Raw genomic sequence first — 26,464 nt, 5'->3', positions numbered from 1 at the left:
ATGGCGTACTTCCGTAAAAACGCCATTTTGATCCCAAATGATCAGATTCAAATTCACTTAACACCGATAAATCACTGAGTATAACAAAACATGCGATATTGTGGATGGAATATACATTATATCACATCAATTAATACAGTGTATTGTCCAATACGTATCCTTTCTTTAAAAATGAATTGTTTGTCAATTTATTCAATTTCTACTTATTTAATTATTAAATAATACATTTACAAACTTACTAGAATAAGATTTTTAAATGAGAAAAAATGATATAAAACATGGCTTGTCCATATGCTAATTCATCATTACGTGTCAAAACGCCATACACTCAGAAATTTATTTCTCCAATAAGCATATATGCTTTTCAGCAAAGTATATCCCCCAAAAAATGCAAATTTGATAAGATAAGACATATGTATTATCTTCCCATTGACTAAAGGATACTCTGTTCTCGATTTGTATACTCCCGAATGAATGGTTATACCCGGTGAAATTTCGCATGACCCAAACGTTTGATCACCATTGATTGTCAGCTGTTTACAAGTATGGGAAACGTGCAGGTTTTAGACAAAATGTGCATTTGGTTATAGGAATTTCTTTTACCGCTTTTGGCCATTTACCATCTTAACTTGTTTTGTTATATAGCACTGAATAACACATGCAACTTGGATAAAAACGGTAAGTAAATCTACCTTTCTCAATACCATGAATTCACTAAATACATGTCTTTGTCATTGTCTGGAAACACGATGATTTTCGCTTAAACTAATTGAAAAACAATACATGTACAATACGAACTTTTTTCAATGTCCTTGCGTGACATTTGTTTAATACTTGTGCAAGTAGAGTTTATTTGAAGTTTATATTAAAAAAAAAACGGTACCAAGATATTTGAGTCCACTCTTAAAGCGGATCTCTCACACCTGAATTTTTGTGATGTTTATAACTTTTTGACAGTTTTTCAATTTTTTTCAATTTCTTTTTTTCATTGTTTTTACCCTTTGATATTATATATCTTTTCAGATATTGAAGAGAATCCAACCAGCTATTCTCAAGAAAATGCTGTTTTAGTTTTTCTTTTGTCTATATATTTTTGTAAATTTAGATAAAAATTATGTTGATTTTATTTTTATCTTTGTTGGTTATTATTTCAATATTTTATAACACTAAACTTTGAACAGAAATTTAAAGCACTGGGCTTTTAAAAATATAGATAGGAGGGATTTTTACAAAATAAATAAAATATTTCAAATATTTCTAAGAAATAAATTGAAGTACTTTGGAACCTTATTTTATCGGATATGGGGCCTATTATTAGAAACAAATGCATGCAACAAAAATCAGTTATACTTTATAGGTGTAGAGAGCCCCCTTAAAGAAATAAAGGAAATTTAAACATCACTTTCATAGAAGTCTGATTGACCCAGGCTTAAGTTAAGTTTTCCAAATCAGGAAACTTACAGATGCCTGGATATCAAACACCACTCCCTTGGTAGTCAGCTGTACATCATGAACATAAGGATCAGCTACAGCATATGTTGAGAGTCCAGCTGAGTTCTCTGCCTTGACAGTGATGTAGTACTTCTGATGGCCATGAAGTCTCCACTCTGTATCAGATACACCAATGGCTGTACAGGTCGGAGGGTTTCCCACCACACAAGATCCACCACTCTGTAGTGGAATGTAGGACTGTATATCTGTTTGTCTCGGCATGTGTCCTGTTCATTGACAAGAAAACAAATTCTCCAATTTACACTTAAGTTTCAACATTCTAAAAATCAATCAATGAATTGCAAAAGCACTTCATGAAAACTGCATTACAGCTCTGTAATATATAACAGTAAATGTTACAACATACTCATACCAATAGCAAATTCTAGCTTCAGTTGATTTGGCTCCTGGGCATCAGCAAAAGCACCAGCTCCCCATGATGCAATAAGGAATCCATTTGAGTGAGTGACACTGATAGGTCCTGTAAACAAGGGAGGTGTGGTGTCCATAAAACAGGGACCAATGGACTGAGGAAAAAATACATAATTATATACATGTAAATACACTCCATCACAAATTTTATCTTAGCAGCATATATCTGCACAAACCAACAACATTTTGCTTATCCATGACCATTGCATGACCCCACAAATTAAAATGCTTCCAAAGTAAATACTTCATTTGTTGTCCAATGTACTTTCAGTACATTGCAAGTGGAAGACTTTTAATCAAATGAAATACATGTATCTGAGTTAAACTCACTCAAATCTTTTGCTCATTGACATATAAGCTAAAAACTAATGAAGTAGTCCATGCATTTGATCTGTTTTGTATGGTACATACTAAGTGGTAAAAACTTGCATTGATACAGAAACACAGGAAAAATTAATGTTGGTTCACACCTGAGTTCCCTCCACACTGGCTTTGCTGATAGTTTTGATGATGATGTAAAACTCTGACCCATCAGGTACATCAGTGTGGTACACGTGAATGTGAGGGTGCTGTTTGGTACTTCTGAAGGCCATGATGTCAGGGGCAGGACTCCCAGCTGTCGAGGAAAATCCCACTTCATAGTCATGGACACTTCCAGGGTTAGCAACTGGTAGCCATCTCAAAATCAGCTATACAGAATTTTAAACAAATTAAATAAAAGCATTATTATTTCAAATTTACACTCCTATAATTAACTAAAACTTTTCTTTGTTAAGAAAAATTCATTGATTACTTAACTCCAAATTTATTTTTCCAAACAATAAAATCAATTAAAATCTGTACTATGCATCTGTGCCTCTTACCCGTGATGATTTAGATAACGTGGGACTCAGTTTAGCAGGTGATCCTGTTGAGTTAGCACAAAACACACTGCCATTTACTGTCACAAATGTACCGTTGTCATGGTGCTCAGCAGGTAAAAGGTCAAGGTCAGATAAAACTGTAGCTTTGGAACTTTAAAGAAAAGTTACATAAAAACAATGTTATTTTCAAGAGCCATTAATGAACTTATCATATTTTTTAAATGTGAAGTTTTTATTATATATCAGCATCTATTTTCGATTAATTTTGAATTGAAGCCACATAAAACTAGTTTGCACTGGAAAAGTTTAATACCTCAGATTTACTAACGACTGACTTACGTGCAATCTGGTGTGGGATCTTTGATTAGCCTGCGGAATCTGTTACTGCTAACAATCCAGAAGTCTTTTCCGTCTGTAACAAGTCCCCCAGTGGTTGTGGCTCCCTCTATGTCCACTTCCTGTACAGATGGCACTGCTGTAGTAACCATCACTCCGTCTGAACACACAGGCTCTGAGGGCTCTAAAGCGCGGTTATAAGCCACTACACAGACATAATACAGTCCCTCTGTAGTCACAGTGTGGGTGGCATGCATCGAGTAGGTCTCAAAAATCTTTCCCTGAGACATTCATTTAATTTTTTTAATCATAGAATGGATGTGCATGCATAGAATATAATTGAAACAAGAGGCCCAGGGGCCACAGCGCTCACCTGAGAACATCGGCTAGGAAAAAGCACATATCAGATCTGAACTTAAAGTTTACTGAAGTTGGGGGGGGGGGGGGGGGAGGCTTGAATTTTAAGGTCATGATTTGAACAAACTAGAATCTACACTACCTGAGAATGATTCCTTATAAATATAACTAATCATGGCTTTGAAGTACTTGAAAAGAAGATTTTAAAAGGTTTCCCTATCTATCCCTATACAAAACTTTTTTGGCCCCAACCTACACCCAGGGGTCATGATTTGAACAAACTTGAATCTACACTACCTGAGGATGATTCCACATGAGTTTCATCTTTCCTGGTCCAGAGGTTCTTCAGAAGAAGATTTTTAAAGATTTTTCCTAATATATATTCCTATGTAAAACTTTGATCGGCCATTTTGTCCCTATCCTCGCCCTGGGGGGTCATGATTTGAACAAACTTGAATCTACACTATCTGAGGATGATTCTACATGAGTTTCATCTTTCCTGGTCCAGAGGTTCTTGAGAAAAAGATTTTTAAAGATTTAAATCTTTTCCTATAAATTCCTATGTAAAAGTTTGGTTAGCCAGTTTGGCCCCACCCTAGCCCCGGAGAGTCATGATTTGAACAAACTTGAATCTACACTACCTGAGGATGCTTTCACATGAGTTTCATCTCTCTTGGCCAAGTGGTTCTTCAGAAGAAGATTTTTAAAGATTTTTCCTTATTAAAATATATATTCCTATGTAAAACTTTGATCGGCCATTTTGGCCCCACCCTAGCCCAGTGGGTCATGATTTGAACAAACTTGAATCAACACTACCTGAGGATGATTCTACATGAGTTTCATCTTTCCTGGTCCAGAGGTTCTTGAGAAGAAGATTTTTAAAGATTTTTCCTATATATTCCTATGTAAAACTTTGGTCGGCCATTCTGGCCCCACTAGATCCGGAGGGTCATGATTTGAACAAACTTGAATCTACACTACCTGAGGATGCTTTCACATGAGTTTCATCTCTCTTGGCCAAGTGATTCTTCAGAAGAAGATTTTTAAAGATTTTTCCTAATATATATTCCTATGTAAAACTTTGATCGGCCATTTTGGCCCCACCCTAGCCCAGGGGATCATGATTTGAACAAACTTGAATCAACACTACCTGAGGATGATTCTACATGAGTTTCATCTTTCCTGGTCCAGTGGTTCTTGAGAAGAAGATTTTTAAAGATTTTTCCAATATATTCCTATGTAAAACTTTGGTCGGCCATTTTGGACCTACCCTAGACCCGAAGGGTCATGATTTGAACAAACTTGAATCTACACTACCTGAGGATGCTTTCACATGAGTTTCATCTCTCTTGGCCAAGTGGTTCTTGAGAAGAAGATTTTTAAAGATTTTTCCTATATAATCCTATGTAAAACTTTGGTCGGCCATTTTGGCCCCACCCTAGCCCCTGGGGTCATGATTTGTATAAACTTGAATCTACACTACCTGAGGATGATTCCACATGAGTTTCATCTTTTTTGGCCCAGTGGTTCTTGAGAAGAAGATTTTTTAAAAATGCCATTAATTTTTCTCTAATTCATAATTATCTCCCCTTGGAAGTGGGCGTGGCCCTTCATTTTAACAAACTTGAATCCCCTTCACCTAAGGATACTTTGTGGCAAGTTTGATTGAAATTGGCCCAGTGGTTCTTGAGAAGAAGATGAAAATGTGAAAAGTTTACGCCGACGCCGACGATAACGACGACAGACAAATTTTGATCAGAAAAGCTCACTTGAGCCTTCGGCTCAGGTGAGCTAAAAAAAAGTATACATTGCATTGATTCGGGTCCTTATTATTTCGAGAAAAAAATCATTAAAACTCATGTACAGATGCATCAATAAGTAACCTGATTTCTTAATATATTCTCAAATGTCGTAAAATGTTATATTTGAAGACACATGTTCGGGTGAATTACTCACATTTCCACTAGCCTCCAGAGAAAAGTCTGAGGCAGTGAGAGTTTTGTTGTCGTATCCATACTGGTAGAAGAGCACCCCACTCTCCCTGTCAAAGAAGCCCTCCCAGTGGGCGGTCAGGGTCTTACTCTGCTGGTAGTCCACCTCACCCCCTCCTGGTATCCCATCCTCCACCACCCCAGTGTGGGGAGGGGAAGTGTCTATTGTTATCTGAAGGCAAAATATGCATAGAGTACAGCAAAGAATAAAAAAAAGGAAAATACAAAGTCCCAATTAAATATAGTACATTATAACACTTGGTTCTCAAGAAACTGAACAACATTCCAGATATGACAACTTTTAAACAAATGAATTAACTGAAATGGATCTAAAATTTAAATCATTTTAGGCAGGATTCTTGAATACACAACATTCAGCATAGACAAGTGTCACTGTATAATAAGTGTCACCTTAATTATAATCAGTTAATATTGTACATGTATAAGCATTATCAATCTACAGAAAGAGTGGCCCTTGACCTTGACCTATATTTCCATCAGATGCCCTACCTTCTTGGACAGTATGGTGGTCAGTTTGGCCTTGTTAGTGGCGGTCACCTCCAGGTAATAATCAGAATCATGCACACCTTTATGTTTTCCGTCTATCAGTCCTCCGTTTGATGCAATTATTGGTTTCACCTGAAAATGTTTGTGGTAGGCTCCCCAGAATGGAGTTTCGTAACAGTTAGCACCTCTAGCATAGCTTCCATATTTTGATTCACAATCTTGTGTGTCCTAAAAATTAAAAAACAAGAGAAATATATGAGGCATTTCATTCATTAACACTTCCTAGCCAAAAGAATGTAAGATAATTACGAGAAGTCTCTCATTCAAAAATTAATGTTGACTAATGGAACATGCAATTAGTAAGTTTCAAATATGCGGTTTACAATGATCGTTGGTTGTTACTTCTTTTAAAAGCATTTTAAAACATAAGAATTTTTAATTCGCTCTAAGAGATAAACAAGCACTGCATACATTGGCCATTCCTTGAGCTGGGATATCCTCCTGCCCGTGCAGTACATCTATCCCTGTGACATTATCAAACAATCTCCAGGCAATGTTGTTCAGCCCACTGTGATGGTCATATGCAATCCACTCTATCCTTTAAACATATTTTTGAAAAGTTCATAGAAATAAAATTTTATTCACTAAAAGTGTTTTTAAACTCAGTCCTGAGTACAGGTATTACACGGATTCTAAAGATTAAAATGTTAACAAATTTACAAAAAAAACTTGTTTAACATTTATATTGAATAAATCTAATGTTCTAGCAAAGAAATGAAATTTTAACTTTGTTTGAATTTAACCTTAAAGTTAATTCTGAAACCAATTTATTACTAGTGACATATTCTTACGTCATTTCCCTAAAGTCTTCGATTCTATGAACACTGACATTCAATCTATCTCCACGCGTCAGCCACAAATCCTCGATGTGAGGCGGCGACGCATCCCTGTAAACCGTGACTGATTCATCTAAATATTTACCCAGCACGTCTATTGCTCGCACCGTCACCTCTAACTTGTTACCATCTGTCCACGGTAAATTAAGCTGATCACCTTGTCTAAATATAGAGGACACTGATGTGAAAACTTGGGAGTCCACAGTACTAGTTGAATCAGTAACATTATATGCCACTTTGAAATCCACCAATGCTGAAAAAGATAAAATCCAAATAGCAGTAGTGCTTTCTGATGTTTTAATTTACAATATGAAAATCCCTAATTCAGACTAAATACAAAAAATCTTAAGCTTAATTAAAATGAACATGCAGAAAGACATTTTTTCCAACTAACTGGTAAATTAGACATGTCAAGGAATAACAATGCAATATATGGGACAATGTAAAATTTATTCATCACCAACTTATGTTCTTCGAGTTCATGGCAAACCAAAAGCCTCTGATAAGACTGTAGCTCTACTGGTTTTTACTTTATTGATAAACAAGGGTAGCACATACTAGTAGACTAACAAGAGGCCCATGGGCCTTATAGGTCACCTGAGCATCATGCAACAACTTTCAAGTGATGAATTTGCTTCATGTTTTGAGCTAGATGCTATGACATTCACAATTTTGAAAGAGGCACCATTGCTCATCATAAAGTCAGACTTATACACTTAGCAATTGCTTAGTTTGGTTACTTAATACCCATAGGCAGGGTAGGGGAACAAAAATGCATTTCAACTAATCAGTAATATTCAGCAATAAACAGTAGTGCCCCTAACACTTTGACATAAACCCTTGACCCTAGGTCCACACATTGCACAATTATATACTTAGCAATTGCTTAGTTTGGTTACTTAATACCCATAGGCAGGGTAGGGGAACAAAAATGCATTTCAACTAATCAGTAATATTCAGCAATAATCAGTAGTGCCCCTAACACTGTGACATAAACCCTTGACCCTAGGTCCACACATTGCACAATTTTTAAAAAGGCACCCTTGCTTATCAAAAAACAAGAGGCCCATGGGCCTTATAGGTCACCAGAGCATCATGCAACAACTTTCAAATGATTGAATTTGGTTTATGTTTTAAGCTAAATGCTATGGCATTCACAATTTTGAAAGAGGCACCACTGTTAATCAAAACTATGCACTTAACAATTGTTTAGTTTGTTTACTTAATACCCATAAGCAGGGTAGGGAATAAAAAATGCATTTCAACTAATTAGTAATAATCAGCAATAATCGGAAGTGCCCCTACCACACATCAATCCCTGACCCTAGGTCTACACATTGCACAATTTTTGAAAAGGCACACTTGCTTATCAAAAATGTTTGATTGATACCAAGGAGCAGATTTCAAACAATTCACTTTCAGTATATAAGTAGATCGAGGCCCCCCTCTTTGGTATCCCTAACCCAGGGGCCTTGAAGTTCACAATTCTGAAAGAAGAGCCTTTGCACATCATAACTTAATATAGGTAGGTCTTATTACCCAGGAGTAGAGAAAAAGATTTTCATAGATGTAATGTATTTTCACTATATAATCATTATAGAGCCGCGCCCTAACACCATAACCCCTGACCCCTGGGCCATAAAATTCACAATTTTGGTAGAAGCATCCTTGCTCTTCATAACTAGGTACTTAGTTAGTTTATTCAATACCTAGGAGCAGAGAAGATTTTCAAAGAAATAATGCATTTTCACTATATAATCAATATAGCCCCGCCCTAACACCAGAACCCCTGACCCTGGGGCCATAAAATTCAAAATTTTGGAAGAGGCACTCTTGTTCATCATAACTATTTACTTAGCTGATTTATTTGATACCCAGAAGCAGAGAATAAGATTTTCTAAGAATAAATGCGTATTCACTATATAATCAATACAGCCCAGCCTTAACACCAGAACCCCTGATCCTGGGGCCATAAAATTCACAATTTTGGTAGAGGCGCTCTTGCTCATCATAACTATGTACTTAATAAGTTTATTTAATACCTAGGAGTAGAGAAGAAGATTTTCAAAGATTTAATGCATTTTCACTTTATAATCAATAGAGCCCCGCCTTAACACCAGAACCCCTGACCCTGGGGCCATAAAATTAACAATTTTGGTAGAGACACTCTTGCTCATCATAACTATGTACATAGTTAGTTTATCTAATAACTAGGAGTAGAGAAGAAGATTTTCATAGATTTAATGCATTTTCACTATATAATCAATAGAGCCCCGCCCTAACACCAGAACCCCTGACCCTGGGGCCAAAAATTTCACAATTTTGGTAGAGGCACTCTTGCTCATCATAACTATGTACTTAGTTTATCTAATACCCAGGAGCAGAGGAGAAGATTTTCAAAGAATTAATGCATTTTCACTATATAATCAATAGAGCCCCGCCCTAACACCAGAACCCCTGACCCTGGGGCCATGAATTTCACCATTTTGGTAGAGGACTCAGTGCTGATTATAATCATACCAGCAGTTTGACTGCTTGATGTCCAGGAGTAAAGAAGAAGATTTTTAAAGATTGCACTAATTTTAGTGGTTTTGGCCCCGCCCCCCAGGCCCCAGGGGGGCAGGGATCATGAAATTCAAAATTTTTGTTCCCCTTTACCCACAGATGCTATATGCCAAGTTTGGTTGAAATTAGTTCAGTGGTTTCAGAGAAGAAGCTGAAAATGTTTAAATGTTCACGCACGACGAACGACGACGGACAAAAACAGATAGCAATAGGTCACCTGAGTTTTCTCAGGTGACCTAATAATGTTTGATTAATACAAAGGAGCAGATTTCAAACAATTAATTCATTTTCAGTATATAAGTAGAGCCCCTCCCCCTGGTACCCCTGACCCTGGGGACTTGAAATTCACAATTCTGGAGAAAGGGCCCTTGCTCATCATAACTATATAGGAAGTTCACCTGCTTAACACCCAGGGGGAGCAGAGAAGAAAATTTTCAAAGATTTAATGTATTTTCAGTATATAATCAATAGAGCCTCCTCCCCACCCACCCCCCCACCCCCAACACCAGAACCTCTGACCCTGGGGCCATGTTTTTCACAATACTGTAATAGGCACTCTTGCCCATCATAACTTTGTACTTACATAGTTTATTTAATACCTAGGAGCAGTGAAGACTTTCAAAGAATATATTTCACTATATAATCAACAGAATCCTGCCCTAAACCAGGACCCCCTACCCTGGGGCCATAAAATTCACAATTTTGTAAGAGGCACTCTTGCCCATCATAACTATGTACTTAGTTTATTTAATGCCCAGGAGTACAGAAGAAGACTTTCAAAGATTTAATGTATTTTCACTATATAATCAATAGACCCCCGCCCTAACACCAGAACCCCTGACCCTGGGGCCAAGAAATTCAAAATTTTAAAAGATGCCTCTTGTCCATCATAACTTTGTACTTAGTTAGTTTATTTAATACCCAGGAGCAGAGAGGAAAATTTTCAAAGAATTAATGCGTATTCACTATATAATCAATAGAGCCCCACCCTAACACAAAAATCCCTGACCCTGGGGCCATAAAATTCACAATTTTGGAAGAGGCACTCCTGCCCATCATACCTTTGAACTTAGTTAGTTTATTCAATACCCAGGAGCAGAGAAGAAGATTTTCAAAGAATTAATGCATTTTCACTATTTAATCAATAGAGCCCAACCCTAACACCAGTACCCCTGACCCTGGGGCCATTAAATTCATAATTTTGGGAGAGGCATTCTTGCCCATCATAGCTATGTACTTAGTTAGTTTATTACCCAGGAGCAGAGAAGAAAATTTTCAAAGAATTAATGCCTTTTTACTATATAATCAATAGAGCCCAACCCTAACACAAAAATCCCTGACTGGGGTCATAAAATTCACAATTTTGGAAGAAGCACTCCTGTCCATCATATCTTTGTACTTAGTCAGTTTATTCAATACCCAGGAGCAGAGAAGATTTTCAAAGAATGAATGCATTTTCACTTTTTAATCAATAGAGCCCAGCCCTAACACCATTACCCCTGACCCTGGGGCCATGAAATTCACAATTTTGGTAGAGGCACTCTTGCCCATCACAGCTATGTTCTTAGTTAGTTTATTTAATACCCAGGAGCAGAGAAGAAGATTTTCAAAGAATTAATGCATTTTCACTTTATAATCAATAGAGCCCTGCCGTAACACCAGAACCCCTGACCCTGGGGCCATTAAATTCATAATTTTAAAAGAAGCACTCTTGCTCATCATAACTATGTACTTAGCTAGTTTATTTGATACCCAGGAGCAGAGAAAAAGATTTTCAAAGAATTAATGCATTTTTCACTATATAATCAATATAGCCCCGCCCTAGCACTAGAACCCCTGACCCTGGGGTCATGAATTTCAAAATTTTGGTAGAGGACTCAATGCTGATAACAATCATGCCAACAGTTTGAGTGATTGATGTCCAGGAGTAAAGAAGAAGATTTTTAAAGATTGCACTCATTTTAGTGGTTTTGCCCCCCCCCCAGTCCCTAGGGGGGCAGGGACCATGAAATTCATAATTTTTGTTCCCCTTCACCCATAGATGCTATATGCCAAAATTGGTTGAAATTGTTTCAGTGGTTTCAGAGAAGAAGCTGAAAATGTTCAAATGTTAATGCAGGACTAACGACGACGGACGAATACGGAAAGCAATAGGTCACCTCAGTTTACTCAGGTGACCTAAAAATATGGCAATAGCAAATAAAAAAAAATAATGATCTTTGGTTTAGTCTATTCTTTTAAAATTGAGTTTAATTGCAATAGGACAAAAACTGTATTTATTTATGAAAAGCATTTTGTGAAAATTTCAGAGAAGTATTATCTTAATTTAAATAACCATGGCAACAACATTCATCGAAATTTAGAAAACAAATAAAAAGAATTATGTATCTTAGTGTACTTGTGTAATTAGTTATTGGAGGAGAAGGAACTTGAAAGAATTTTAAGAATTTTTTATTTTTAGTAACCACAGCAACATAGTTAACCAAAATTAAAAACAATCATATAGAATTATGTATTTTTGTACAGATACTTTTTTTGTGTACCAAATTACAAGTAGTAGACCAAGATGAGGCATAATGGTAGTTTACCAGATCTTAAAGAGGGAACAAACATACCATGAACATTTGCAATCTCCTTGCTTTGTCTTTCTCCATAATGATCATCGTATTTTGATTCCACTGCTGTAGCTGGTGCCACTCTGTTAAGCCATCGCTTGTCCTCATGGCGATAATTACGAAATCTGTCCTTCCACATCACATCCACATAACTGGTATCCTTGGTAACCCATACATAATTTGTTTCCATGGTAGCTGTGGTGACCCTTGTGACCTTTGTAGGGTTCGTGGTAACTTTAGAAATGTTGTCATAGAGTAGGACTTTTCTTCCAGTTTTGTGGTTCCCTGCTTTGTCAAATGCTGAGAAATGAATAGAGTACATTCCTGGTGCTGGCAAGTCAAAGGATTCCTGAAATATAATTTGAATAAACTTCAAAACCGCGTGTATCTCCCTGGGGGGAAAATTAGGATAGCCATACAAGGGGTGTTATCTGTCCAAATTATCTAACCAGTTAGACTTCTCTTAACCACTATTAGACTTTGTTGTTGGGTGCAAATAAAAAAGGCAGGGAGAGGTGTTTGCCAGACTGGGTTTTGAACCCCGAAGGTCACAACAGGATTATGTACTGAAGTTACTGTAAAGGTATCCTTAATTTTTATTGGCTGGTAAAGGAGGAATTGAAGATAAGAAATGGCTACCCCTAAGTATGACAAATGTACGCCCACATTCAATCACTTTTCTAGCTTGGGCAGGGTATAAATTTTGTATTTTATTGAATTTATTGGTTTGATACACAGTCATTATGCCCTTACCCCTGTAGCATTAAGCGCTATATCAGTTGGCATTTTGATTATCTTTCCCTGCTTCTCTCCTAACAGTTTCCCATCATGCCCAAGCTCATACACTTCATACTGGTACTTCTCCAGCCCTGACAAATCATCTAACCAGCCTCCCCACATCATGTCAACTGTTGGCTGAAAAAAAATTATACAACTAACAAACTGTGTTTTCTTACTTTCTAACCACTGCAGATGGCTGAAGTCAGTGGTACAGAAGTAATTTTTGAAATAAAATCTGATTCATGTACATATAATCATGTGCATCACTCACATTTTCTGTTAAATCTGGAACACTTAGGAATGGTGGATTATCAACACCTTTAACTAAATTATGATAAGGCTTCTCCAAGTCCCAGTGGTATTTAAACTCTCTTTCTGTTGTCTTGCCCACTAAGGGATGGTAATCTATCCTATTATTAGCCTCTCGGTTTTTCACTTTTATGTAACCTCCTGTTGTGGCTTGGAGATAGAATATTAACCTGTAAAAGTTTATACACATTATTATTTTATAATCTGCATGTACTGATGGTTAAAAGTTTAAGGTTCATAGATTATTATTGGACAAAATATTAATTCAACAGTACAAATCTTAAAGTTGATCAGCATTTGCCTGTACTTTCTCTTATTTGTGACTGCATATATCCCAATGTGAACTAAACATCAGTACAATAAACTTGGTTTATCTGCCAAAGACCTAAGACCTAAGAGCAGAGAAGATTTTCAAAGAAATAATAAATGCACTTTAGATAATATAAATTATATAGTCAAGAGAGCCCCCCTCCTGCAGACCCCCCTCCCCTACCAACCCTGGGCCCACTAATTTCACAATGCTGTAAAAGACACCTTTGATCATGTACCCATGTACCTAGTTTATCTGCTTTATACACTGGGGAGGTAAGATTTCAAAAGAATTTAAGCATTTTTAATATATGCATGATCTTAAAAGCCACATCCTAACTTGAGAACCCCTGATCCTGGGGCCATGAATTATACAGTTTTTGTAGAGAGCTCTTTGCTCATTACAATCATGTCAAGAGTTTGAATGCTTGGTGTTCAAGAGTAAAAGAAGATTTTAAACAATTGCACTCATTTTGATTGTTAGGGGAGGGAGATCATGAAATTCAACATTTTTGCTCCCCTACAGTCATAAATACTCCTGTACTCTTTGGCAAAATTGGTTGATCAATTGCAGAGAAGAAACTGAAAATGTTGAAATATAAACACACAACGCAAGGAAGGAAGAAAACTGACAGCAAAAGGTAGTCCGAGTGACCAGATGACCTTAAAAACATGGCATTATAGTGAGACTTGAGATGATGAATTAAACGGCAATAATTTGAGAAATAACCCCATATGATGTTTTCTATTATCATTATGTGTTGAGAAAAGAACAAGCTTTTAAGGGTGAAACGATTACACGTGTAAACGGCGACGTTTCGATTAAATGCTCTAAACGTTTACAAATTGAGTAAACGTTTACACGAAGGTCAATATCAATGTATATCATAAAAAAAAACCTTTCATCCAAACAAGTTGTTTTATTTCATATTTACCAAAGAAAACAACTCTGTGTCTGTTACATTTTTTCCCCTGTTATAATCGATTCCGGAAACGTAATATTAAACAAAACTATCTAAAAACCAATATGGTTTAACATATTTAATTCCGATTTCCGAGTAGTGAAAACCAGCGATGTATTATTTTATTTTTCCAAGTACGTTCTAAAATAAATAAGCTTTGTTGTTGCTTTTTATTGATAAGAAAATAAAAAGTTTCATACTTATAACGGTATAATGTTGAATATAGAGTTTTGAAAAATTGAACGTAAACCGGAACCCTCAATGTTATCGTATTATATTTTTATATTACATGTACTATCTTGTTTAAGTTTTTGACACTTCCTACTCATGTGTATGTATATGTGGGAGCGTAGCGGGAACGACAACTCTGGATAGAGAATGACTTCCTACTCTTTCGTCATAAAAACCAACAAATAAACAGTACTGACAACTCATACTTACATTATAGTGAAAGAACGGTTTATTAAATAAGTGTTGATGAGTAAGTAGCCATAAAAATTCAACACATAAATTTCTACCGTTTAAACGGTACCGTTTCGTTTACTGCTGCAAATGTTTACAAAATTCAGTAAACGTTTCACCCTTACAAGCTTTTAAATTTTTAAAAAAAAAATAGCTTTGACCTAACATATTCATGTGACTTGCATTAAGACAAATACATAAAAGTACATGTAATTCCCATATACAGTATTTCATCTCTAATCTTTAAAAGTTAGTTTTAGTATCTGGTATGTACTGTATGTATACTAATACTATTTATATAAATATTTTCAAAAGCAGTACTTTTAATGTACGTCATGCATTTATAAACAATTTTCAATTCAATACATGTATATCTCAAGTATAGGTCTAAGTACCAGTGATCGGGAAGGCCAAAATGGTCAATGGGACTATGGCGCAACTGTCAACATTTTTGATGGGCCATTTCGAAAATAAATGGCCCATCAATGTAATCTGAAGGGCCGTTTTAAGAAATAACAAAGTGACAAACAAATATCAAATACGAGAGAAAACACGTTTTTAATTAACTGAATCCGATTTTCAACGCATGAAATGCAGCAAATTTAAAAGCACTTGCTTAGAATATAACTGACCCGAATTTTGTGTTTAAATTACAACAGTTTTGGAAAGGGAACAGCCCTACCATACAAATGAATGAAGTTATTGTACCTCATGTAAGTGCTTCGTTTAACCGGAAGTACTTTTTGACAGGTTTCAACCAATGAGATTTGTTGTTTTAAATTGACCGCAAAAACGAAAGTAAAAACAAGAAAGAAAGTCGTACGCAAAATATTTCCAAACAACATCGCTAAAAATTAAATGCGCACCTTGGCGCCATGATTGATTGATTTAATGCGCCATTTTTCACTTCAATGCGACTATGGCGCGTGGCGCAAGCCCTTCCCAATCACTGAAGTACACGAAGGAATACACCATTGGTGCTAAAATATGAAATCAAAGAATAAAGAAATCTATATTTCTAGTAACTTGTGAATGAAAGTACAAAACTTAAACATACTGATCATTGTGTTTTAAACCCTGTAGCGAGCGTCCTAGATCGTCAAATGTTTTCTTACAGGAAAATGATGAAGTTTTTGGAGCTCTTTCTGACACACCCTCACAAATGTGAATCAGCTCAGCTATTTTACTTCCCCCTGCAAATGAAATTAATTGAATTCCAAATTTTACGATATTTTTTCATGAAAATTTAATTGAGTCAGAAATACTCTACATTACAAATTTCTTAGATACCCTAAATAAAATATCACTAAGTTTTCAAAACTTTGTATTAATCTCAACAAAATCTTACCCCTATATTGACGTAATTTAGTAGATGCGAATTTAATTCCATATCTAAAGTCGGTGACGTAATGATCTAATCCAGAGACGTCTGGAGGTGCTGCTGGGAGCTGTAACAGGGCGTCCCATTTTGTGACCGCTCTGACCCAGATTACGTTGTTGGTCCAGCGGGTGGGCTGCGGAGGACCCTCGTTCAAATCGGCAGGGTTTGCTAAGATACTCCCTGTCGGATCTTCTAATTTACACTCGTTCTCCATGATTGAGGCCTCTGTTACAACTGTATAATAAATACTACAGTCAGTGGTAATTTATGCTTGCCTTTATCTCTGAGTTTTTCTTCATTATAAGTCTAATTCATTATAACTTAATGTGCTGACTGTAACCATTTACTGTAATAAGCTGATAGCCTACTTTTTTCGCAGTGTTGTCCCTCAAAGCCTGGGGAACATTGACACTTGGAGGCCAGACCATCAGTACAGGTCCCTGGGTAACACCTTGTACTATCTGATCTCCAGGAACAGGCCTCTGAAATAAACAACAACTTATTCTATATACTTTACAGTCAGTAGGAAATTAAATTGTGGAGTTTCTGCCAGGGTATTTGCTATTTGTGCAGAAAAAAAGAATATGTATCACAATTTCAGTGAATAAAATGAAATCTTTAAAAAGTGATATCAAGGATCAATCACTGACTATTTAACTTTTTTATATAGTTTTTTAAAGCTCAATTGATAAATAAACTTCCATGTATCTTTTAATGTGAAAAGAGACCAGAGCAGAATATTTTTTAATTCAAAGACTTTTCATGCCTTAATTATTTTTTTTCATGCTTTAGTGTATTCCTCAACTACTCTTACCAAGATATTCATATATCATTGTGTACTTATAGCACAATGACAAAACTTACTTTTATAATCTATAAGCAGACATAGGAATTTTATCAGCTACACAAAGTACAGTGTATTAAAACTGCAGTAGAAGTTGTCTTTTAAAATAAAGCCACCAGGCATTCCAATACTGCAATATTTATCTTACTTTCACATTTCTTTTTCTGACTGGGGACTGGTGTGTAAGCCCTGTAATAATCCCTCTCCAGCACCTCCCCTTCACAGTAAACACAGATGTTATCCCCGGTGGAGGAACAGCGGCGGTGGTTGCAATTTGCAATAGGAGGACAAACTGAAATGAAAAAAAAATCAACCAAATCATTTAGGCATATGTTTCAAAACCATTCACTGATTCAACCTAATTAACACAACATTGAACAAGCAGAAAAAGATGCATCCCAATTCGGATATTATAATATATATATGGTCCTAAACCGGACTATTACATCCCTTTGGACGAGTGCTCACAACCCGCTGGGTAGCATAAACAGCATATAAAATGTAACAATCAGAATAATGAGAATTTCTGATTCAATAAAAATTTAAGAACTGAAAATATAAAATGGATTGATTTAGAAACAATCATCTTCTCTTACAGGTTCAACCATACTTTGACTTTATAACTAAAATAAATTTCAGCCAAACTCTTCGTTTGTTTTCGAGCATCTTCTCGGCGCAGCCGACAATCTACCGGAATCGGTATATCGAACCCGATTTATTTTCATAAAAAAAGCGCTTGAAAAAGTACCAAAAGTGTCAAATTCATGGCATGTCACACCTTGCAATATCCAATCATTAAAACTTTTATGTCGGCCAAAAGCTCTACAGAGGTTATGTTACTTGTTGTAAAAATCCGACTCTAAATAAAATTTTCTTCATCTTTTCCATTTACGATTTTTTTCTCAATTATTTTCCATATCAGCATTTGCATTGTAAAATTTCTATTTGTATAGATCTACTTGTATATTTTTTATTTATATTCTATAATTCTCCTGTTGTATTCAGTTTATTTCATTTAATTTGGGTAGAAATATCACATAATGTCATAATTACACACATTTTTACAATTTTTAAATGCCTCTTACTTTTACAATAAGGCCCGTCTCCATAGAAGCCATCATTACAACTTGTACACTTCTCCGGGGAGGAACACTTTCCCCCACTGTCACGCACCAGTGGATGGTTCCGCTTCAAAATTCCATCATCAGAGTAACGCAATGTGCAGGCGGTCCCATCGAAATCTGTTTTTTCATCACAAATTGCTGTAAAAAAAAAAGAATGAAGGAATAAATCAATAGACGAACATTTTGATTTTTTTTCACAACAACTCCCGTAAGCCTAAGAAAAATCTATATTGATTTTAAGGTGAAAAGTTCAAAGGTCAAGCTCATGAATTCATAAATTTTGTTTTAAAACTTTAGTTTCCTCGAGAAGTCTTTGAACTTTTGCAGTGACATTTTATACAATTGCATATGGATACGGTAGACCCGTATTTATTTTGAGGTCAAAGGGCAAGGTCGTCAACTCATGCATTCTGTCTGTGTGTAAAAAATTCATTTCCGAGCGATAATTTAAGATCAAGCTTTTAAGTTTTTGCAGTAAGAAAATCTTTCTTTTCCGAATATATAACATATAACACTGATGAATCTTCTTAAATTCAGCAAACGTTTAAAATGATTCTTGCTTGTTAAATTTTCAAAGCCAGAAAAAACAAAATCACATTTTGTGAGTACAGAAAGGCCAAATGATTGATTATGCAAAGGAATTTGAAACTTTTTTTAGTCATAATTTTAAAGATTCTTTTCTTTTTTTCTTTTTTTTTTGAAAATAGACTCAAAGTTTAAGTTGTCCAAGGATTTATTTGGATTCAAGGGAAACGTCGAAGATACATTTTTTTTTATTAAGACACAAATTTCAGTGCATAAAGCTAGGTAATTTATACACTGTAGCATATTGATCCCCATTTTTTGTATTGATTTTTTTTATTAAAGCTTTGTGTGTGGAAACTAAAAATATATACATATACTTGACAAAAAAAGGACAAGATAGACAAAGACCCTATTTGGCCCCTGATTTAGGGTATCTTTCAATCAGAATGATGCAATTTGGAAAATCTGTCCTATACTTCTGCACCTTCTAGCCTCATTTTAAGTTATCACAATTTTACGAGTGTTCTGATTTTTTACTTCAAACAAGGGGCCAGTTTTGGCCTACATTCTCCTTTTAAGCGGTTTATATATATAAAAAAGTTAAACAATTCGTATGTTATAATTATCGTATAAAATAGGTTAATTATTGGAAAATAAGTTTCATTACTTATGATTTAATTTAGGTGTAGACAATAAGAAAATTTTCCCTCCAAAAATGGCTTCAAATTAAGCAGATATTTTAAAATAGCTGCAAAACAGTAGCTCTCCGAAAAATATATTGATACCGGAGAGCTACAGTGCCACCCATTGAAAAAATTATATATATTTATTGCGCACAAAAAGTTGCGCTTGTGTATGGATTAATTCTTCCAAATTCTTATCTCGGGTCTCTCAAATTATTTTTTCGGAGAGCTACAGATCTGCAGCTAATTTTAAAAGTAACGTCAAGCGGAGTAATACGTTTTTTTAAAAAAAAAAATAGTTATCATTTTTTGAGTTTAATTGGGATGTAAAACGGGTTGGTCACATGACGAACGTTTTAGCTAGGTGTAAAAACGCCTTGTTCAATTAGCGTTATTTTTACGTAACTCACTGTGACGTGAGCAACTTATGTTATGCACTCAATCTTTTGTCCAATCAAATGGCGTGTTACTACTTAAATTAAATTATTAACAAATGAATGCGATGAACTATTTAAATTATATAATTATAGAAATATTCACTCTGGTAATTCATAGGAATGACAGATATTTTCGAGTTTTATGGCATCAAATTAAACGATTCAAGTATGAAATCTGATACCGTATTTGCAGGATGTATAATCATCCGGTTGGCTTCTGTATCCAGGACAACAGTACAGTTCAAATTTATCAACGGTTCTAAAATAACAAAATTTAATAATGAAAATTCTTTTATCAATTAATGTAAATCTTTTTCATAAAGCTTTTTTCAAGACAAAATAAGAGTAAGTGATCCGGTTTAATGAAAGTTACATTCCTTATAATATAATAGATGAATAAAAAATTATGCTACGCATTGGCGTCGGAAGCAAAATGAAAGGGGGGGGGCTAAGTGTAAGAGAATTTGTTTTATATTATTTTTTCCCAAACACTACCACTTTCCCCATTTTTAAGCTATACTGCGACGTGTCTGGGGAAAGGGGGGGGGGGTTTAAACCTCCGCCGCTTTGTTCAATGACCCCCCCCCCCCCCGATACCGACGCCTATGGGTTGGGCAGCAGGCAAATCCTATTTTAGCCCTCTCCCTTCTTTTGATTTTGGTACAGATGAATACATCCTGTTCTAGTTTTAAAAAAAAGAGTAATGCAATTATGCATACTTGTTAATGGAAATCTGAGATTTATCCAACCTTGTTCAAATTTATTAAATTATTTGAAAATTCCAGTTATTACACAGAAAGACAAAAATCTGTTCAATATTTCTTGACAGCAGTACTGAGTTTTACATCCTCGCAACGTTAACGTTGCCTTTTCCACCTAAAACATGAAAAATCATCTGAAATATACATGTCTTGAGTTTGTTGAAGAGGCCGAATTTAAAAAAGGCAAGTCTTCAAAAGAAACAGTAAGAGAAATTTTTGTACCAATTTTTTTCCAACCACTTTCCCCATTTATAACCTATACTGCAAGGTGTCTGTGGAAAGTGCGTGTGTGTGTGTGTGTGTGTGTGTGGGGGGGGGTAAACCTACACCGCAATGTTCAATGCCTATACTAAGTCTATCTTTACAAAAAAGTTGGGGGGCTAAGCCCCCCCCCCCCCCCCCCGCTTCCGACGCCTTTGTTACTTTAACCAAACTATGGTGTTAAAACTTGAAATTCTCTTGAGAGAGAGAGAGAGAGAGAGAGAGAGAGAGACCTGTATTTGGTACACCGGCCCCAACTCCAAAAACTACATTTCACCGTATACTTCTCCTTTTCTGTCCAAGTTTTCTTACAAACATTAGCGCTGAAATAAAGAAAACAGAAGAGAAATATGTTATAGCATCACTGCTGTTTTGATCTCGACCCTGAATTAGCCCCGTCTGCAGGGCGCGGGCAGAGACCACCAAGGGCGGATACCGGAACGAGATCAAAACAATGGTGTAGTGTTGTTATCACCATATATATAAGATCGAGAAATTAATGAACAAATATTAAGATTCCCAGCAAAAAGATACTTAAAAAAACTTTGTCGCCGAAAACAATAAATAAGTTTTATCGTTCTTTGTTTTAAAACACTTGCATGACTTGCAGACATTGAGCTGATTTTTTGGTATTTGAGTAGGCTGATGAGGTCACACGGAGGTATATAAATATATGCGTTACACTCCTTATGAATATATATCTATGGGTGAAGAACGCATTGTGAGCGTATTGCGAACGCAGCCAGCGCAGTGAGAACTCCGTGAACCCGAGGTGACAACTCCTAACACAGTCATCTCCATTAATATGATGTTACGATATTAACGCACTTTGAAAAGAAATTTTATTTTTTTCAAAGTGCGTTAATTTGGTCCCAATTTTAACCCACTTTGAAAATTTTTTTCAAAGTGCGTAATTTTTCAAAGTGCGTTGTAACACGGCGACTATGTGTGAAAGATGGCTTAAGATTCAAATTTCATGATGAAGAAAATTAACTTCTACTTATTCCGAGAAATATACCTAAATTTAAAATGATATTTTATTTAGTACTTAATTATTGATAGTTTTATTATCAAACCCCTTCTTTTTTTTCAATTCTATCAATTCAGATGTGTTTTTAATCTTTTATGTTTTCTTTAAATTTATTATGAATTTAAACTAACACTCTAGAAAATTGTTAGAAAATTAAGAGTAATTACAGCGCAACTCCACTGATTGAAACAAGAGAACAAGTACTGGTTGATTTTTACTTTCCAATTTTTCTTTCATGCTCCTGGTCAGGAGTGCATCAAATACGTCAGAATGATTATTGCTGATCAAATAAAGCCTTTGCTCTTGTTTTGTGAGATGGTTTACAGCGCTCTAACACGGTGTGTTCCCATTTCGCCTTAATTGTGAAATTCAGGTAAGAAAAAGTTAAAAAGTACTAAGGCGAAATGGGAATTTTAGTATTTGTAAATATTATTACTAGGTTGATATAAGAATTAAATGATAAAATTTTTTAGATTGAATTTAAAAATTAATGGGAATTTATAAATACTGTGAATGAAATAACACATGTAATACAAAAAAATACTTTATGCTAAATATATTACATCTTCATCACCTTAATTCACCTGAGAGCTTACTAAGGCGAAATGGGAATGCTAAATTTTACAGTTAAGGCGAGATGGGAACAAACCCTCTAACACTACTGGACATTGCAAAGAGGTAAAATTTTTATCCATGGTGTCTGTACATTTAAAAAAAAGCGACTGAAATTGTTGAAAAAAAAATTATCCGTCGAAAAGGAAAAACATTGAATTTTATTTTAAATAATTCGGCATGAACAGCACTGTGTAAGTTGGGAACTTTAATTAATTTTACTTATTTATTTATTAAGTAAATAAAAGTAATAAGGAGGACAAATAAATCTTATTAAAAAGCTCAAATAATTGTTGTTCAGCAAAATATGCTTTGAATATTTTCTCTCGTTTTTTAAATGGCAGTCAAATAGACGCAATCTTTCTCCCAACAATATGTCTATTTACATTGTTAAGGGGTATATTACATGTACTTTAAAATTTAACAATTATAAGCCTGCATTCATGCTTATGAGGGCCTAAGACATAACCGAAATATCTAAATCTTAAGTGAGGCCTATGAAACGATGCTTTTCCTGAATAAACATATAAAGCTATCCTAACTTGGGAGACTCTCTCCTCTTTTGTTCTAACTTTTAGCTTAAGACGACCAGAAATTAGAATTTAATACATTAGTTAAGATTTCTAAAACTCAAACTGATTTCGTATATTAATTGAAAATTAATAATTTGGTTTAAAAAAACTAAACTTACAAAATTCCAAAAAATTCCAAGGTAGTTGAAATTTCTATGTTTTAGACTTCAAACATGAATATTCAAAATTCATCTCCAAAAATCCCCGATCTTGATATTTAAGCTTATGATATTTTGATCTATCGTTTGTTAAGGGAGTTTACGCATACATGTAACAGTCTAAAGTGCAGTGCCAATTTTCGCATTTGATATTTTAAAACTTAACTTAAAACGTCTAGATCTTACTAACTCTAGCTTTAATAACATTCTAGATTTTTAGAAATTAAGAATTTTTGATTCAAACAATCAAATTCTAAATAACCAAAACAAACTTTACATTTTAAGATTTTAGATTTTTTACTTCAAATATCCATAATTTTATTAAATCCTAAACCCGGTTTGAATTTTAAAACTACCGGTATGTCAAAAACGCTCTATGACAAGCAAAGAGATATTAGACATTCAGAATATTGAAATGATTCAGACATAGTCTTAATATTCCAATCGTCATTGGAAATTATATTTTGGATATTTGAAGTAAAATATTTAAAAAAGTGTTGTTTTTTGTTTTTGTTGTTTTTTTTTTTATGTAATTTTATTTTCTAATAGAAATCGATTGTTAGAATCTAGAATTTTGATTTAAAAAGATCTAAAACTTTTGGAAAGTAAGTTTCCGAAATTTGAAGTAATTTTTAAAATATTAAAACATGCTAACTTCAAAGCACGTAACGCTAACTTGGTCAAATTCGGATGAAACGTAATTGTTACAGGGACAGCCTAATCATTCTATCAGGGGCGTAACCTCTCAGATGGTGAAGTCTACATACCCGGTAATTATAAAACTGCTCAGAATCAGCATTTGTTCCTTAATCAGGCTGGGAATGTCGTAACTCAGTACGTAGATTGTACGCGAATATATTTCAAAACTCGAAATGTTTTTAATGAATAATTTTTTCATTAATATTACCTTTATCGTATATAAGTATGAAATAAATATTAAAAGAATACTCACTTTCCCTCCTTCAGAAAAATATCAAAATTAAAAAAACAGTTTATCTGCAAAGGATAAATCAAAAGTATCGCCGACAAAAACAGCCCCTTTTTCGGCTCCCAGCACATTTCCCGTCTGAAATCTTTTACAATTCGCTGACTCTTTTAACTGTATTTTCTTCTCTCCAAAATAGCCTGTTTCTGCAAGGAAAAGCCATCCTTTAATAGTAATATAATTTTTTAAACCCCCAGAGCCCCGTTTGGTTTAAATGTCCTTTTTGTACACATATTTTAATTATTGCTTCCGATTTGTTGACAATTCATTGTTGTGTTCCAAATTTTGCTTTGTTTACGTACAGATAAAATCACTTTCGTTTTGTCCATAAGTCTCCAAAACAAGAACGTTAAAGTCTTTGTCACTGGACGTTCGTTCTTTTACGTCCTTGACAATGTGTTAAATTTTGTAAGAAATGTCGCGTTCGATGATCGTGCCGCATCATTTCTCATGTAAATGAACATCCATAAATCCAAATAAACAGGATAGCTTGAATGGATATTTGAACTGTCAAACACTTTTGAAAGGCATTAAAATTCAGGTCAAACTTATCCAATTTACCGTGTAGGTGTTTACCCCATAAACTCATACAATTTATCAGTAGATGGACCCATCGAAATGTCGGTCCAATATGTGGCACTCCTTCTTCATTAATATTGATATTAATATTGATAAAATTAAATTCTTTACTGATTGAATGTTGAAAAATTATATGTAAAGGAAGCATTTGCAAATGTAAAAAAAATCTTTAAATTTTGATGAAATCCCTCCCCCAAAATATTGATTTATGCTTTTGTTTTTCGTGACGTCGAATAAGGTACAATTTCCAATCTAAACAAATCATAGAATTTATATCGTTTTATCTGTTACGTGAGTATATAAATACTAAATATTATTTTTTTTTCTGCGTAACTCAATCATGAACTTGATATATTTACTTGATTGACTTGAATTTCTTAAAGCCATATGTGGCGTATGTACAATGAAAATTATTGGACTAAAATTATAGTAACTTATTATCTTTATCATTACTTTATATAAAGATAGAACTTTTCCGTAAATTACAAAATCTAAATCAATTGCGTTATAAAGATATCACAATTTAATTTGGATTCTCGGATTTTTTTCCGACTCGGAAGAAAATACAAAAGATTTAAATAACACATTACAGAGAAGATAAAATCGTATTATTAGATGAAACGAGATGTTCTCCGTGTTCAGAATTGTATGAAAAGCTTTAATTTAAATGTATCAACTATATTTCCTTACTTAATTTTGTATTTTTCAAACATATATTTTTTTGATCAGTTACGCCATATATGGCTTTAAATTAAATCTGATAAAATCCAACGATGAGTTTACATTATACATATATATGTCAGGAATTGAATGCGAATATCAAAAGCATATTGACCTCGTACTTCGTGCTCGATCACGACAGTATATGTTTCCCGTCATAATATCTAATATTATAGTTACATCTGTAAAATAATTTCTCCAAAGGGTTATATTTGTATAGCAGAGAGAGAGGTATGCTCATATTGCAATAAAATGTTATGATTTTATTAAATATAAACGTGCTCAATAAAAGGTTGGACATTTTTTTTTTAAAAGAATAAGGTATAAATGATATGTCATCTTTATAAAGATATCATTGGTACAGACAGATTAATACAGACTGCAGTACCGATATCAGCATCTCAAAATAACTATTAACCATTTTGTTCATAGGATTAAGAAGCAAATTCAAAGAATTGTGGTCTGCCGCTTTCGGTGTCATTGTGGTTGAGATATCATTTTTATGGCATATTGTGTCAAATATGAACGCCCTATCATATTTCATTTAGAAGTTATCACCGAATTCGTTTTTTTTAAATTTAAGTCAATCGTGAAGGTCAAGGGGTCAGAAATCATAGCATGTTTGGAAATATCTTGTCACATATAAAGCACATGTCAAATATGAAAGCCCTATCTCTTCTCAATGAAAATATTTACGAAAAATTAACATTTTTGTAAAGAAAGTCAAACTTCAAGGTCACAAGATAAAAAAATAAGTGTATTTAGAAAGGGGTTGTCACAAGCAATGCACAGGGTTAATATGAAAACCCTATGTCTTCTCATTTTAAAGTCATTGCCAAGGTTAATTTTTTTTTAAAGAAGGTAAAACTTCATGGTCAAGGTAACGAGGTCAAAAAATCATAGTGTATTTAGAAAGA

The 26,464-nt window shown here is 34.6% G+C and overlaps 1 protein-coding gene across 1 annotated transcript; it reads right to left on the bottom strand.

The window, feature by feature from the left end:
• Positions 1-1,461: 1,461 nt before the first annotated feature.
• Positions 1,462-24,630, bottom strand: LOC134228859 (uncharacterized; the record flags this gene model as incomplete). Its single annotated transcript, XM_062710552.1, has 21 exons — positions 24,551-24,630; positions 24,216-24,394; positions 21,125-21,214; positions 20,052-20,128; positions 18,186-18,362; positions 17,249-17,392; positions 16,625-16,738; positions 16,224-16,490; positions 15,933-16,068; positions 13,105-13,312; positions 12,807-12,968; positions 12,054-12,402; positions 6,829-7,126; positions 6,449-6,575; positions 5,981-6,205; positions 5,436-5,642; positions 3,126-3,403; positions 2,787-2,937; positions 2,394-2,612; positions 1,865-2,018; positions 1,462-1,718 (listed from the first exon to the last, which is right to left on the bottom strand). Coding segments are annotated over exons 2-21 (3,747 nt in total), but the record flags the coding sequence as incomplete, so codon positions are not given.
• Between the last annotated feature and the right edge of the window lie 1,834 nt (positions 24,631-26,464).

This window comes from Saccostrea cucullata, unplaced genomic scaffold (genome assembly GCF_032062105.1).
Source record: "Saccostrea cucullata isolate Sc308-1 unplaced genomic scaffold, CSIRO_AGI_Scuc_v1 ctg5230, whole genome shotgun sequence".
In the NCBI taxonomy this organism is placed as follows: Eukaryota; Metazoa; Mollusca; class Bivalvia; order Ostreida; family Ostreidae; genus Saccostrea; species Saccostrea cuccullata.
The sequence above is the reverse complement of the archived record's forward strand: the minus strand, read 5'-3'. Positions and strand labels throughout refer to the sequence as shown.